Genomic DNA, 17,256 nt, shown 5'->3' with positions numbered 1-17,256 from the left:
CAAATTTTTTTTAATGTAAAGCAAAAGTAAGTTTTTTAGAGACAGCAGTATGGCACTTCAAATATTTTAAAAGCAACAGCGGACATCACCTCAGTGATATATGAAAATTTCTGAAGCTGTAGTTCACTCTCTTCAGTTAAGGGTATCATATATGGGATTTAGTCAATGTGAGCACAAGACCAGAGAAATTTTTTTTTCCAGTCATTTAAGCCCAAACAACAAAACAACTCTGACATTTCAGCTATAATTGGAAATTCAAGATGTTCCTTTTTATTGATGCTTGCTGGAGTTACTTCAGTTTACCTCACAGAATAAACAAAAGGCCTCTTCTCAGATTAAAAATACATTTACAATTTCTTATGTTGAACATCATACTTGATGACCTCTGCTCACAGGACATTCTATACTGTGATTTGAATGTGAGGTGTTCTCTTCCCAGAAATGAGGTATTATCCTTCAAAGAATCTCTCAGGCACATGAGAATTTTCTGTCCTGAAGTATTTTGGGAGCAAGCTACTCCCTCAAGAGCTAATGAATGCATTCTAACATCCCTCTTTGGTAGGAAGTTTTGCTAATAGAAACCCAGGGATATAAAATTTTAACTTTTGTCAGAGTTCACAAAGGCAGGCTACGACCTGCAGTTTAAGAATTTCAGTGAAGCAGAAAGCTGCACTGCAGAATCTTTCCTCAATCCCCCCATCTACATGAGTTTTATAAATGAAGTAAAAGTCAGCACAAGGCACCTGCCTCACAGCTAATACACTTTGTATTACCCACAGATCAATATGCAAATTTTTATATATATATATATAAATAAAAGTATGTATTATATAATAAGTGAACGAGTGTATAAACACACACACACACACGGATGTATGTCCTGGTTTCAAGGTAGGAATTTCTGTTTTAGAGCCTTAGGTGTTCTTATGTCTCTACAAACCTGTGCCTTCTGCTGCCACCATTCTCAGAAGCTTAGTAACAGCCATCTCTTTGTATGTTTAAACACATTTTGAAGATCAACTGATGGTCCTTACCTTAAAAGTTTCATTTGGCAGGTCCTTTTTATCAGGACTATGATTTTCCTTATTGAAATAATTTTCCTGCCAACCTTTTTAGTAGAGGTATGTTGAGAAAGCACCAAATTACAGATATTGATATCAATCTAGGTTGTTTTATTTCTATATATATATTGTGCAAAGTCTTACCATGGCTTGGCTGGATGATGAGAACAGTAATAAAAAATATGCTCTACAATAGGAAAGTGATCCTTTTCATTCACACATCAGTCTAATAAATCAGAGAAGCAATTGGCAGGAGAGTTTTGAATAGAAAGAAATACATAGCATATACAGGAGAGAACTATACTGCTAGAAAAAGCTGCAAATATATTTATTACCCTTTCAAAATGTCCCACTACCTATGCCAAATGACACTGTCTTTCAGTGCATTACCCTTCCTTCCCTACCACCAAGTATTTTCAAATACAAAATATAAAGCTTTTGCAAATGTTTTGATACAACTATGACATGCTTTTCTCAGAGCAGAGGAGAGAGGAACACTACAGTGCAATGCTCTTTCTGTGTCTGCTACATACCACAGAAAGTAGCTCAAAGGCATTCATCTTGCACACATAATACCACTTCTTTTTTCTCTTCTAACTGCATGAAAAGCATTTTCACCAAATATTCACATCTGAATTTTTCTGCTTATCAAATTCATTGCCTGAAATTCTTTTCTAGATGCTTATTCTGGCTGTCCAGAGATGAAAAAGATAGAAACCTTTAGCCAGTATTCCCATCTCCAGTGAGGCAGACACTGTAGGAGTGACTGCCCAGATAAATGGGGAATCTAGACAGGTTCTTGTCTAGACTCACTCCCTTCTGCCTGCAAGAAGACCAGAACCAGGACCCTAAAGAGCAGCAGAACAAAGGTCAAATTCTACATCCCAAAGATGTTTGTGAACAGCTGCTACCAGCTTCCAATGTACTGAATAAACAGCAGAGTCCAAAGAGCAAAGTTGCAATTATCCAAAAAAACACAGACATTTGTTAACTGCTACTATTACTTAAATATATACAAAATTTTGGCTCACTTTCACTGTAACTAATTGTTGCTGACTATTACTATAATAGAAAAACCTTAGAGAGAAACCACTTGAAGAATGGGAAAAATACTGTCCTTTTGGCTATTCGCTGGAGAGGGAATAACTGGGCAGTGGGAGGGGAGGAACATGAAAGCAGTGTTAAGCAGTGTTGAGATGAAAACACCGACATACATTCTCAATATTAAGCCCACGATTTTGTAAAATAATATTTTAAGTAACCTTGTAAATTTGTTTGATTCAATCTCTTTTCAAGATGAGAAAGAATGGTATGTTACAAACAACTGAAAACAGGAAGGCAAGAAAAATGTCTAATTTTTGCTTATCCAGAATTAACTCCAAAAAACTCAACCACAACTAGATGTTCCATTGCATTTATGAAATCATACACCCCTAGTTACTTCTTTTTAAAATCGTGACACTTTACATGACTAAAGCTTTCTTCCAGCAGAAATAATTTTGAAATGTGAATACTATAAACCCAAAGTATTCATCAAGATCCTCAGCAGTGCAGAAGATTAGAAGACAAGAACTGGCCCCAGAAATCTGCCATTACTTTGTGGCACAATCTTCAGTTAACATCCCAACTTAACATCCTAAATCTGCCTTTCCCCCTTTTAAGCAAATGTTATTCCTGCGAGGCTTGTCATTAATTCATTTATTGAACAAATGGAACATTTTCCTAATCTTAAGTCAAGTGAAATATATGCCAGGTACACAGTAAATCATTATTATAATTCAGGTACAGTATCTTGATGATGAAATCAGGAATAACCTTGGTTTAATGATCCCAGAGGGACCCCAGAGTGTAAAATGCCACTTTAGTCCTACAGAAAGCATATATTATGGGGACACAGCACAGCACTCAGTGACAATCATTAATACTTAGTCTCCATCAGTGTAAAGACTGTGCACAAAACAGAGATGAAAAGAGAAATACCATCTCTCATCAGAAAAGAGAACTCTAATAAAATGGTACTGTATAAGTAAGATGGCAAAAAGAAACACAGAAATGCATTCAGAATTGCTTTTGAAAGCAAGACTGTCAGTGTAATATTTAACATACACTTTTATGCCTTTTCTCCTGTGAAAAAGTGAAAACGCCTACCACTTTATAATTTTTCTGGAAGTTACTAGCAAAATTAAGACAATATATTAGCAAGAAAAAAATAGAGTGATATACTTTCATAAATATTATTTAGTAACTCAGTGTTGGTCTCTAGACTGAGAAACATAATTACAATACTTTACGTGAAGTGAGTGAAACTGAGTTTTTATTGGCATTGTAATTAAGACCACTCATATTTAGAAGGTCTTAACAGTGTTAGCATAGACTATTGTGTCAAGACCAATGTAGCCCTTTCTGCTTCACCTGTTCTAGTTAATATTAAAGAGGAAAAATTTTCAGCCACAGGCTTGTACTATATGCAAAACTGAAAGAGGATTGAGGGCATCCTGGAGATGGCATAAGGGGACATCCAGAGCAGACATATGAGACACCTCAAACTGGCACTGTAGTTATTGAAATGCTGTCATATAAACTCTCTTGTACACCTGTCAATAGAGAAGAGCTTAAAGCCCAGATAGCACTGCTTTGCTCAGGAGAGACAAAACATTTATATCTGCCTGTCTTAACAGAGAAAGAGAATTCAAGCTATTGACTGCTGGAATTAATAAAATGGAAGGTAGCAAGAGTGATCACGCAGTGCAGAAGATGGTATCAGGAAAAAAAAAAAAGAAGAAGAAAATCAAAACCAAGTAGAAGTAGCAGAAAACAAAGGCTGGTCTACTACTAAATTTTCTCAAAAAATTCTGCGGAAAGAAGGTGGGGCAAGCCATAGTTAGCGTATCCAAATGATGGGATTTTGATCATGTGAGAATAAAAGGACATAATTTCTATTTCAAACAAAAAGTGGATTCATCTTTCAGCTGTCCCAGGTGTTTTAGAGATCTTCCAATAGGACAGGGGAAAAGATATCTTCAGCCCCTCCATCCCACTTCAAATAAGTGGAACTGCAAGAATACCAAAAGACGCCTGATGCCAGGCCAAGCACCTGCCCATACAAAGTGATAGAATAGGAAATTCCTTGTTTTGCTGTGATAAATTAATTCCTTGGTTTGCTTTCCTAGTGTGTGTGGCTTTTGCTCTTCTTATTAAACTGTCTTTATCACACCTCTTGAGTGTTTTTACTTTTACTTTTCACTTTTTTCACTCTTTTTCACTTTCACTTTTCACTTTTACTTTTAACTCCTCCATCCCACTTTGGGGAAGTGAGCGAGTGGTTGCGTGGGGTTTAGCTGCTGGTTGGGGTCAAACCATGACAGAGGAACAGCCCTCAAAAATGTTTTCATCCTGAAGTCATGTAGGAGTTGATACTGACAGGTTGTTGCCAACTTAGAACACTCAAGAAGAATAAAAGGAAATAATAATAATAATAAAAAATTACCATCCCCATTTACAAGAGTGCCCATCATCATGCAGAGGTAAAAATGGGCCATGGGTTTAAAACTTAGTCAGATGCTTTCACTGTAAACCCTTTTTAATTCAAGTACATTCATGTGTACAGCTTTTACTTAACATGTTCACTATTTGTGACACTCTCACATATTTACCCCTTTTTCTTCTCAGTCTGATGATAATGAAACATAAATATGTGGGTTTTTTTTCATGTCACAGCATAACAGGAGTGTGTTTGAGCCATAGGTGTGCTAGAGAAAGCTACAGCAATGGATACTCAAATTGATCAAATCAATTGTTCCTGTCTCAATTTGGAATTATCAACTGCCCAGTTGACCAAATGGCATGTAGTAATTACAGGAATTACAGGTCAGTTATTTTACACTCAAAGTTACTTCTCATGTAAGGTATATGCAGTACACCAGAAATACTGTAACAGTGCAGCCTCTCTTGGCTGAAATGCATTCTTTAAGTAGTTCAAAAGCTCTTTGGAAAACTAACATTAAAATATAAATAAATTTTGAGGTAGAATGAAAAATGGCATTCCTCATTCTAAAGAACAAAAACCTTGGACATAGTGGGACTAGAAGTAATCATATATCTATTTGTATGCCTTGTCTTCCTTGTCTTACTGTGAAGAGTGAGACTCCCTGGTGCTGTTGGTGGTTCTGCGTGGAAGTGACACCTAGCTTTCTCTCAGGGTAAAATCATCTTGAATAACAAGATGCTAGGAGTGGAAGGCCTTGTTGCAAAAACTATTTCAACAATGCAAAATAAGACAATTTACAAAAGACAAATTAAAGGATCATTTCTAAAAATGCTTTGAGAGTAAAGTATAAAAAACTCCAAATAAGCAGTATTTTGTCTTTGAATATTTGACAGTAAATAACCCTTCAATAAAATCTCTCAACCTTTACTGCAAAACTATATACTATCTGTTGACTGACTTCTTAGAAAACAAAGCAGAGATCAGTGAGAACCTGAAAGGTAAGTCTTGTAAAATCGTCAACGAGGCTTTAGAAAAAATAAAAAATAAAAATTCAAAGACTGTTTCTAGGTATGCCACTGGGCGCTGCTTTACTTCATTTAAGCAATTTCTACCAGTAAAAACTCCACAGAAAGTGTATTGACAATGGATTGCTTGGTGTCTGCCTGCAGAGATGAACACAGCTGCCCAGGGGAATGGGGGCAGAGACCCAAACTGTGCTGCAGTAATCCAAACACAGCTAAGCAAAAGCATGATCATCTTAGTGCTCGTTTTAGTAATCAGGTGCAAGCAAGTACCTTTGATTATAAAAAATCATCACTAAAATAGGAAGCTCCTTGTGAAGCCATTGAGGGAAGTAATTTTTCAAACTGTGAGATTTTACCCATCAAAGTTATTTTAACATATGAAAATTACGGTTATCAAAGTACTAACATAATGTTTATGACTAAACAGGGAAGTAAAATTTCTCCAAAGGTATACAGGTGTTGTCTGCACTAAAATGCACTCTCAACAAAAGCTGTAGAGTCTCTTTGCAATTACTACATTACTTTTCAGTATCACCTGTGAGACACTTCTTTCATTTAAATACTATGCCTATATCTTCTTGTATGCAGAGATTAGAGTTCTCATACTGTCTTTAATGGAAAGCTGACAGGATCACCAGTGTACAAGCAACATTCCAGCCTTCAACTGAAGACATTTTAGAAGCAAAAGGAGAAGGGCAAGGCTATGTATGGGAAAGAGAATCCAGAACTATAATTCTTATTCAAACACATTGGGGAAAAAAGAACATATAGTCTTTTGGGTTAGAAAAGACCTCTAAGATCATCAAGTCCAACAATTAACCTAGCACTGCCAAGTCCAACACCAAACTATGTCCCCAAAGTGGCACATCTACATGACCAGCCCCTTCACCTGCTGCCCTTCTCTAGCCACTCTTTGGCACTTTGATGTCCTTCTTGTAGCGAGGGGCCCATAACTGGACTTGGCACTCAAGGTGCAGCCTCACCAGTGCTGAGTACAGGGGGACAATCACTGCCCTGCTCCTGCTGGCCACACTACTGCTGGCACAGGCCAGGATGCCATTGACCTTCTTGGTCACCTGGGCACGTGCTGGCTCATGTTCAGCTGGCTGTTGACCAGCACCAGGTGGAAATCTTCCTGCTGGGCAGCATTCCAGCTTTTCCAGTAACTCTCTTCCCCAAGCCTGCAGCATGGGTAAGATAATCTGTTTTCTCTGACTATCCTATGGAAACAGAGGGGAATCTTTCAGAACACTGTAAAATTCAAATCAAGATACCCTCTCAGGATGATGTGAGCACTTCCAATCAGCCTTCTGGATCCTTCAAAGATTATGAAGATTTCTGTCAGTCAGCACATCTAAAAGCAACTGTTCCTCCAGCACCCCATACTAAGTGCAAGTATTCCCTGGGATAAAACCATGCTAGAAACAGGTATGTGAGTATCCTTGATCATCAGGAATCTAGCAGTGGATGACATCAAAGTTACTACGACACTGCAACTATGTGAATTATAAAGAAGATAAATGAGGGGCTAATAGAGTTTATGTCCACTGCCTGACATGTACAGGCAGGATACTGTGTTGGAAGGGTGCTGGGCACAGTCTAAAGAACTCACAGAAGAAGATGTAGAAATACCTTTAGTTTAATGACAAAATGACTGTGAATGATGGGCTTCAAATGAGTTGGGAAAATAGATGCTTTCAGTGTGCAGTCACTCAGTTTTTACAACTCCATGTGATAGCGTCTGGACTGATACTTTACTTCTGAAGGGAGTTTATGGAAATGCTCTCCAAGATAAAGAGGACACTGTCCAATTCAGCAGTATTTCTTAAGGATGCAAGGGAAGGCTTCAAGCAGGACAGTTCAGCAGTTGCTGCTCTTTTATTTGGCATCTTTGAATTATTTTCCTGAGACGAGAATCTCAAGTGTTGTGACTTTGCTGGCAAAAATTAATTTCCTAGCTTGAGGAAGGGAATCACTGGTGCCAAAAGCCCTGAGTGAACAGTTACACCTCTGCAGCAGATGGCAGGCTGCCATTTTCCATGAGGGCAAAATGGTGTTGGCATTGTGTGTGAAACTGCACAATTCAATCCTTTTATATGGTGACCTCATACAAAGGAGGAAAACGTCATTATAGGAAGAAAAGAATGCTGTGGAAGAATGAACCCTGTGTTTAACAGAATGTGCTCTTTTAAAGAAATGTTCTCTGCAGAGTATTTTAAAATGCTTCTCCTTTCCTATATCCCCTGTCTGTTCCTTCTTAGCATCCAGGAGCAACCAACTCTGGCCCTGCTCACAATCTCACCATTTTTGGTATAAGAGCCTCTCCTGAGGAGAAAAATGCTATCTAAAAGGGTCTTCTTGTGCTCTTCTGCCTGACAGGCTTTTCATTTGCTTTCAAATATCGGATCAAAATTTCTTCCCTCCTTCCCTTCTGCCTTTGAGTTACATTCTTCACTGTTACTAGTGAAAGAATAATTTGTATAAGAATTTACTGAAGTATTTTGAGAGTCTCAATTTTGGAATTATTATGTCTAACTGTAATGGGCTGCCTGGCAATTTTTATCATCTTTATATTATGACTTCTGCCTCCTATGTCCCCTTGTATTTATGTGAGTGATGATTGGTCACTACTCAAAGGAAGATGAAAAATCTATCAAACCATAGCAAAAACAATCCAATTTCTTCAACTCCATTCTAATGTCTGCTGCAGCACATAAGCACCCAGCACAGGGAATAAAAATAAAGGCACAGAATGAGAAGCACTACTGAGAACATGTATAGCACCTGCCTTGCAGTCAGCAAGACTCAAGGAGACTCAAGAGTAGCATTTGGGAAAAACTTTCAGATTAGAGCAGCAGTTACAACTGTACTTTGATACAAAGACTTTCAATGAATGGTTTTGAGCAGCATAGAAGTGGCAGCACCTGCAAGAAGTAATACCACTGTCTTTATCAATGGCCAGTATTTATTGCATTTGCCTATAGCTGTTCTGCTGTGATCAGGGCTGACAAGGGAAAAATTGAAATTCTTCCAGAAATACAAAACCTAATTCACTCCAGAAGCTGGGCTTATTCTGTGAGAAAGAAAATTACTTCTGATAACCTTAGCATTCAGCCTGGGACATCTTCACAGAAACAGTTCCCAACTTTGCAGTACTTTAAGACAGAGAAGGGGATTTGCAGACTCATTGGTACATAAGACTGAGTGGGACATTTACGCTGATGCAGCAATAAAAGCACATTTCCAGTGACATCACCAAATTCATAAGCACATCTGGGATCAGTGGGCTCTAGAAATAACACCTACTATAAAAAACATGGTCAGGAAGGGAAAAATAGCCCTAGTTTCCCTAGTCATGCATCCAACATTTTTGACCAAGCAGCTTTTTCTCAGATGTTTTCTGGAGAGTATTTCCACTTCCTTTTTTTGAAGGGAGGATTCAGAAGAAGAAAGGCTAGTGTTCCACACTTCAGCCACAGAAATTGAAATATTTTAGAAGATAAAAACATAATGGTAAAACTATAAAAGATACTAGGAATCTCAGAAGTGCATACAGTCACAGCTGCTATTTTCTACTTCTGTCTAAATTTTAGGTGACGCTCTTCCACAAAAGGAATATAAGGTAGGCCTTTGTCCAACCAAGTACATGAGAAGAAATTTTATACATATCCCACTAATTTATGAGAGTAGGACAAGTCTGCCACTATACAAAAACAAGACTGAAAAAACGGTCAGGTTCAGAGGAAAGATCATCATCTTTTTGGATAGGTGATACAGTATAAATTTTTTTTAAAAGAATAATAAAAAAAGAAGTATTTCAGAACAGTTATTTCCAAAAACTCTGGATGAAATAGCCATTAATTGCAGTGTGAGAATTCGATGCTCAGTAGTGATAAAGGTAAGAGAACTTTTTTTCCCCATCAGGTAACTTCAGAGTTAAAACTTTAACAACTGCATTACATTTCAAATTCAATACAACCAGGTAAACAAACTAAATTGTATAATATTATTCTTTCTGTGCATGCATGACTAAGTGTACATTAAAGATTAACACTTAAAAAATTATTTCTTGAATTCCATTTCCCTTTTCCTCAGTGGCTGTCAAGAACACAAAATAGCAGCAGCTATTCTTTACTTACACATATTTATATTTGTCCTTTCTCTAGGATTTGAAAGACCAGGACAGTTTCTTATCTTTAGCCCAAGTCCTTTGCTCTATTAAAGCTACGTATTTCGTCAAAGAGCAGTTTTCTCTCCTTCAAAATAATTTTTTGCTATTTTTTTTGCTCTGTAATCTCAAAAAAAGAGATTGTAAGGAAAATATACTGTATCCTGGCACTTTTTTCCTTGTGTCAGAGATGGCAAGATTCCCTGCAACCATGTGCAGCAGGACTGGAATACTGCTATCATGAAGAAGGAATTCAGTATTAAAGGTGGCCATTCTCACACAGAGGAGAACGGGCCACAACACACAACTACAACACAAATACTTTGCAGAAAAGAGAATTTTGGTATCAGTGTGTATTACTTAGGTGTTAATTCAACTCGTAATTCAGATCCATCCTTAACAGTTATTACAGGAGTTGTCCCAGCAGGTTTAACAGGACTGCTCAGGTTCCTCTGGCTAGAGATACACCTACGAAGGATCTGAGGTATCTGTTGTGGTATCTCCTTATCAACAGGATTTTGAACTCTCACAAAAAAGGCTCCTTGAGAAACTGACTCAGTGGAAGGTCGAGCAGGCCCTAGGCACACTGCTGAGCCATCTGGGTAGATTCTGATCCCAACAAGCAAACACAGAAACTGTTTCAAGTGCTCTGTGGCAGCATGAGCTAAACACAACAGGACTTGCCATTAAATAACAGGTTGGTACATAGATGGATACAGAGAGAGATAAAATAGTTTCATAATGTTGGGCGCTTTAGACTGAAAAGCTCCACAAAGCATTAGGAAAGTATTACAATACATCCCATTATTTCATCATCTTACGAAAATCCAAAGTACCAGAAGTTTGAAAGCATATTCTTAGATGAACTGTTTTAAGAAAGGTACTTTGGTTTGTTTACATAGCAGTTTATGTTATTACATAGTGAGGGGTATATGAAAGTCCTGAATAATTACAAGTGAAATGGGGGAATCCTTGTTTTATCTGCTATCCTCTCTCACAGAAGAAGCTCAGAACGCTGCCTAGTGCTCTACTGTTGTACTTATCTACCTTCACCCTTCCAGCTCATGAGCCTGGAGCTTACAAAGGCTGACGGGACGGGTGAGATCAACAATGATCAGACCCCATTTTTCTAAATGGGTAGCAACAGAAATTAAACCATGTGCCTCCCTCAAATGGGACAGCTACTTGAGGGGTCTCAATCTATGGCTAACAGGAGCCAGCAGAGATTGTGCAATGAGTAAACTTCTCTAATAACTTAACTGACTTTCTCAGAGATTTATCAGTTCTTTTAGTGAAAAACCTATTTCTGAATAAGGATGAGAGTCATGTACAGAGAGAGCACGGAGCTAAAATTTTCAGTGATACCTGTACCAGAGTTCTCTTCTCCAATACACAAACATTCTTCACTTCACATTCATGCAAATAATTTTTTTATTACTATATCTAAGTTTTTTGAGGTGATATTTGCAACCAGCGCAGTTCTGCCAACACCAGCAGACTACATGCTTACCCACTGAGGAACTTCCACGGCATGAAAAAGTCTGCAAAGGAAGGTTCTATAGTGGGATAGATGCACAGACTGGATTGTGCTGAGGGTGAGGAAGATGAAGCACTGGCAAGTCAGAATCACTGCACAGTTCTGACACACAAGCAGTAGCAGATCTTGATCTCAGTTTACCTTTACATGCCAGGCTAAAAGGTGCCAGTAGAGGCACAGATTTATGTGCACACGTGTCCCTGATTAGCAGTGTCTCTGAGAGGGCCAGGGGAAGCAGCTGGGGCTGGTAACGGCTTCACTCATTCAATTTTAATTGACTGCTGTGTGTTTGTCAGATCCCTCAGAGCTGCCTTCCTTCTGTTTAACTTGTGCCAAAAGCTGTACTGGTCCCATTAACCACAGGCAACAAACAAGAAAGAAGTACCTGTCAGGTACAGAACAAGCTCTATACTGATGTCTGAACTGCATTTTAGATACAATCTGCACTGAATTCCAAGATCATAGACCAATGAAAACCATTCAAGCTGCAAATACAGCCAAATTAAACCTATTCACACAATTATGCATTAAAGGATGCTTTGATTTAAAACATTCTTGCTTAATTTTCATATTCTGTGTTTGTATTCAGTTCTAGATGCCTCTCAGAGAACCCTAAGGAAATGCCCATATGTTTCAGAGAGATCAAGACTACACCGCTAGCTGATTACTGAACAGCTATGATACAGTGTTTTAATAGTATGCAATCAATCAAACTATTCCAAAGAAAATAAAACAATGAGTTACAACAGTATTTTATGCATATTTTTAATTTTGTAACAGCAACAAATTACTTAAGTGAGAGCTTTAGTAAAATGGGTCTGGGCATATATCCATGATGTCTCTTTTAAGTTTTTTAAAGCACACATAAATAATTGTTGATGATAAATAGCAGACAGCAACACTGCTGGGAAAAGGGTTTATAAATCTTACCTCTGCTTTTATTTTATTGTCTCCGAAACAGAGGTGTTGTAAGTAGGCTGCAGCATTGGACTGTACTGAGGGAAATTGATGCTGTAACATCTGTATAACTTCTGGAAGCTCTGGATCCCGCCATCCAAACTCTCTGTGTGAAAGCAGATACAAAAGATTCATCAAAAATTCTGCTATGAGTGGATAAATGTGCCAACAGTTAGGTCAACAAAGAAGACAGAAATGTCTAAATAAGTCTTTTCTGCCCCCATTATTATCAAAGCAAACATTAAAATCAAAGATGAAGCTATTTGTCATTTTAAACTGTACTCCTCTGGAAAAAGAATTATCCCACAAAGTATAACTAGACGAAGTAACTTTGTGGAATTAGTCCTCTAACTGATTAAGTTTTCTAAACAAAAAGGCTATATGAAATCTTAATATTAGAATTCACATTAAACATTAAATACAAAGAACCCATAAAGATATAGTAATAAATCACATATGGACTATTCCAATGAATTTTTAGATGACACAGACTGTTGGAAATCTCTGCAAGAGACATTTGCATAGGTTCAAAAAGATTTTAACATTTGATTGATATTTTGAAAAGTCAGAGAACACTGTAACAAGTATCAGGGAAGGCTACAAACTTCAGTAGCCAAGGATTGTGAACATCACATTTCCAGCTAACCATAACTCTGTCAACAGGTGAAGAGATTCACTGGGTGCCCTTTTTTATGTTTGAATTGCTAGAGATCATAGAAACAATGTTATCTGACAGGGTAGCCTCCTCTTACATCTGCTTTCTTTCAATTAACAATATTAACACTACCTAACAGGTTCTTTGAACCTATTACACCTGCAGTCTATAGAAACAGCTCTAAACAAACCAAAGACAACTTCCAGATATTTTGTTTAAACACAAATAGAAAATGAAAGCAAAATCCAATAAAATAACTAAAGACAAATTAATTATCCTACCTCCATTTCTTATTTATTCTCATTTTCAATGCTAGATGCCAAATGCAGGTGTGGGTATTTTGGAGATCACACAAGATACCAGAAGAAAACAGCTTGAATGACAAGACTACGTATGGAAGAGTGAGTACTTCTACCAACAAATCCTCTCGAAAAGGAGATCTCCTCCTTCTCAACATGTGGATTTCTTAATCCAACCAAGAAACAAACCAAACTAAACCAAACTAAACAAAAGGCCCATTATGTGCAGTGGTACATTATGGGCTCTAACCATCTGCTCAGGTTCTTCTTCCTCATGTCCTGGAATCCAGAACAGAACAGGAAATAAGGGGGCAAAAGGAAAAAGGTCTCTTCATCAAAGGAAGAGTTAATTGTTCTGAGGAACCTGAAGCCTCTACATGGTATTTAAGTATAAAAACAAGGCTCTCCCTACTTGTACCCTCTGATCTCCTAAAGCAGTCAGCATATGAGTGAAGTATGACTACTTGTTGCAAATGGATGTGTGCACACTGGATGTAAGCAGAAAACCAATTCAGAAAATAAGCCCTTAGCACTGAATACTGAGATTGTTAAGTAACCAGTTTTTGGAGAGACATGAACAAAGCAGGAAAAGAAGTTTAAAAATTTAGCCCTACTATGCACTGCCATTTTAAGCAGATGGTCTCTAAGAGGATTTTATTTTTAGTAGTTTCTAAATGAAATACAGTAGCTACATAAAACAAACAAAAACTTCTGTCAGCAGTTAGGGCTGCCTGGATAACTGTGAGAATTTTAGCCACCTTCAGGGCAAGAAAGAGTAGTTTCTAGGAGTTTAAATTTTTAATTTGTTTTATCTAAGTGTTTTATAGGTGGAAAAAAGTGAGAATGAGAAAGAGGATTTTTTTTTTTAAGAACAGCAAGTTTGCAGCTCTATTACCATTTATTTAAAATTTAAATATGGATTTTTTTATTTTTATTTAGCCTTATTATGAAAAGTTAGAAAGGCCACTTAATGAAGTCATCTGGCAGACACCTGGAGAAGGAAGGAGGACTGGTATTCCTTAAAGACAAAGGCACAAAATGAATGTGGAACAATTTGCATAGATGTGGGGGGAAATCAAGGCCATGCCTCCAATCATACTTACCTAAATGACAAAAAAAAAAGTATTAAAATAGAGAGCCAAACAAAAGGCAACAAACAGTAGGAAAGAGCTGGAATTAAGTGATCTTTTACTCCCTACCAACGAAAAGCAGTAGGGTCAGTATTTGACAGAGATGAGATTAAAGAAAAGTAGAAGGTTAATGAAAATCTAATCTACCTTGATTTCTGTGAAACATCTGATACTGTGCCACATGCAAATTGACAAAACTTGCATTTAGTAAAATTATAAAGTACAATTAGGCAGAATTTGAGATCACAGTGAGCATCCTAAACAAACACTATCTAAGCCTGTGTCCCTTCTTAAAACATCACCATGCTCACAAAATCTGAGCGAAGCAATCCACACAGATGGTGAAACAAGCTGAAAGGCTAGAGTAAATCTGAGGAGGTGTGTGGCATTTTGAGAATGTTAACAAACTATCTGTGTGGTTGATCCAAAAATGAAGAGTAAGGTAGTAGCTCTACATGCAGGATCTTTTCCTAATTTACCATTTGCCTATGATTTCCTTGCAGTGAGAGCACTAACCCATTTAGGTCAGCCAAAGGCTTCTGCTGGCAGTGTGAGTTTGTCCACAAGAGAATCCCAGCTGTGAAACAACTTCACAGTTTGTCTGGAAAGCAGCATTGGCCGTGGACTCCAAATATTTTGGCAGGTTGTAAAAGTGCATTTTTTCTAGGAAGCATCCTCATCTGAGGAGACTGACTGGAACACACCAAGATGTCCCAACCTCCTTTCTTTGATGAAAATTGTGCTCTAGGATTGTACGATTGATCTAATTTTGAATCCTGCAGAAGGTTTTAGCTTGAAGTGGTGACTAAAGCAGATGTTCCATGGATTACACCAGACTTCTGCTCCTGCCGTGAAAGAGGACCCAAGGGGGAACTCAAAGCTCTATGTAAACTGGCAATACATCTGCCTAGAGTTATCACAAAAGGCTACGTCATATTATGAACAACTGAAGAGAATCAAGGAGGAGTTCTACACGAGACAACTCTGACACAGAAGCAGTAGCACTGAGAAATCCAGGCTGACTTGGGTACTCCAAGCAATGCACTGAAAACAGGTCCAGCTCCTGCTATCGTATCACATACAAGTGCCAGGAAGTAAAAGAGATGCAAACTTAAAAGAGATGTTTGTAATACAGCTGGGAGCATTGGCTTTGTGGGTTCACTTAGAGGTGCTGCTGAACAGAGGATGCACTGCATCTGAATATTTGCTTTAATTATGCCAGAATTTTCTTCTTCAGCTACTGAAAATGCTGATGGTACACAGAAAAGCAAAACCAAAAATCCTGTTACATATATATATCTGCACTGATTTTAAAAAGGCTACTAAATGAGCTTCAAAAACACAGGTCTCCAGCTGGTAACTAAGGATACTGGTTGCTTCAACAAAGCATTGCAAGAGCAGGTGTGATGGCTCTGTCTAGTCTCCAGCCATTGGTCACAGTGAATCTCACAAGAGCTTGGGTTCTCATTTCTGATTTACATTATTAGAGCAGAACATTCACATCTGATCAGGCAGTTGGCACAGGCAAGCACTGACACCCAGAGCTATTCCTGTCTCCGCAGCATTCCCCAAAGGCAGTGCTGTGAAGACGCCCGCTATAAAGAACCATATGCTTGACAAAGACTGAACTACCACCAAGCATTTATCAAACAAAGAGAATGCACAAATTTGTTTTACAAGACTGCTTAAACCAAACTCGCCTGTGTGTTCCTGGCTGTCTTAATATGCACATGAAACAGTCTTAAACTGGTGAAGGAAAGTTTTTCATACATGAAGATGTGCTAAAAGGCAAAGGCAATTCAATCTGAGCTAAGAATATTTCCTCAATTTTTACCCCATATACATTGTGGCATTGTTAATGCCAGTCTAAAAGACTTTCTGTTGAATTTATGCCTACAGACATAGGCCCTTCTGTTTACTTCCTCCCTCAATTCAATAAATAAAGTCTGAAAATCTCTTCTCCCTCATTTCAGAAAGGAGAGCTGAAAATGGTTTTCTGGTAGTACTAAAAGAAAATAAACTACAAGTAGCTCAGGATCAAACAAGGAGAACTAATCAAAAGCCAAGAGAAGATCAAAGAACTAGCTTCTGTGTTTAAAGGGAGAAATTAACTTCTATTAAAATATTTGGAAGGCAATAAACCAATACTTCAAGAATCTCTCTCTAAGGACTTGGTACATTAAAAAAAAGCAAAGATAGGATGTTACACCCAAATAGAAAAAGAAATCAAAAATACTTAAGCATTACCCACAGAAAATGAATGTGACATAAAGAGGAAGGAGCCATCTAACAGCTTGTTTTCTTATTTTCTTTCTGTGGTTCTCTGACAGTCGGTCAAACACAAGAGAACACAGACTTATTACACTTAATTTATTGTGAGTTAAACTTGAAGTGCTTCCTTGAAGTACTTTCTCTTTTTCAAGCACACTTTTCCATATACACACACACAAATATGCAGAGATTGCCAGCCTGCTCCAAATGATCTCTTACAGTTTAAGAGGAGGCAGAACCACTATACTTGCTTTGAAAATGAAGCATATGAATACTGGGCAACTTCAGCACACAATTTTAGGAAACAAAATAGATATGTCAATCTCTCTTCCTCTCACCTTGGAAAACCCTCAAAACTCTTCAGCATACTCACTTCCCCAGTCAAACCTGGTCAAAGGAATGTACAACAACAAGCAATTGATTGTCATCCTCAGACCAATGGTGACACAAACAACTCATAACCAACCACAAGCTGCAGTAATAGCCTGTTTGAGCCTAATGCAAACCCCTTAGGACAGAAATGAACCCTTATCAGCAGACAGCTCCCTATGCTTCTCTTTTTGTCCTTTCAAATTGAATAAGCCAAACCTTACTGAAAAAGTAAGTAACAAAATAATCTGACATAGTTTAGTCTAAATTTGGAAGCACCAGAAGGACGACAGAGAA

The 17,256-nt window shown here is 37.8% G+C and overlaps 1 protein-coding gene across 2 annotated transcripts in view; it reads right to left on the bottom strand.

Annotated features, from left to right (window-relative positions):
• Positions 1–17,256, bottom strand: part of CTNND2 (catenin delta 2) — a 633,979-nt gene that overhangs the window by 147,068 nt on the left and 469,655 nt on the right. For both annotated transcript variants that reach the window (XM_050971546.1, XM_050971545.1), the window contains exon 10: positions 12,209–12,341. In XM_050971546.1, the coding sequence (XP_050827503.1) occupies positions 12,209–12,341 (133 nt within the window). The remainder of the gene's footprint in view (positions 1–12,208; positions 12,342–17,256) is intronic.

The sequence above is a fragment of the Serinus canaria genome, chromosome 2, assembly GCF_022539315.1.
Source record: "Serinus canaria isolate serCan28SL12 chromosome 2, serCan2020, whole genome shotgun sequence".
Lineage (NCBI taxonomy): Eukaryota > Metazoa > Chordata > Aves > Passeriformes > Fringillidae > Serinus > Serinus canaria.
This window is presented reverse-complemented; position numbering and strand designations above follow the sequence as displayed.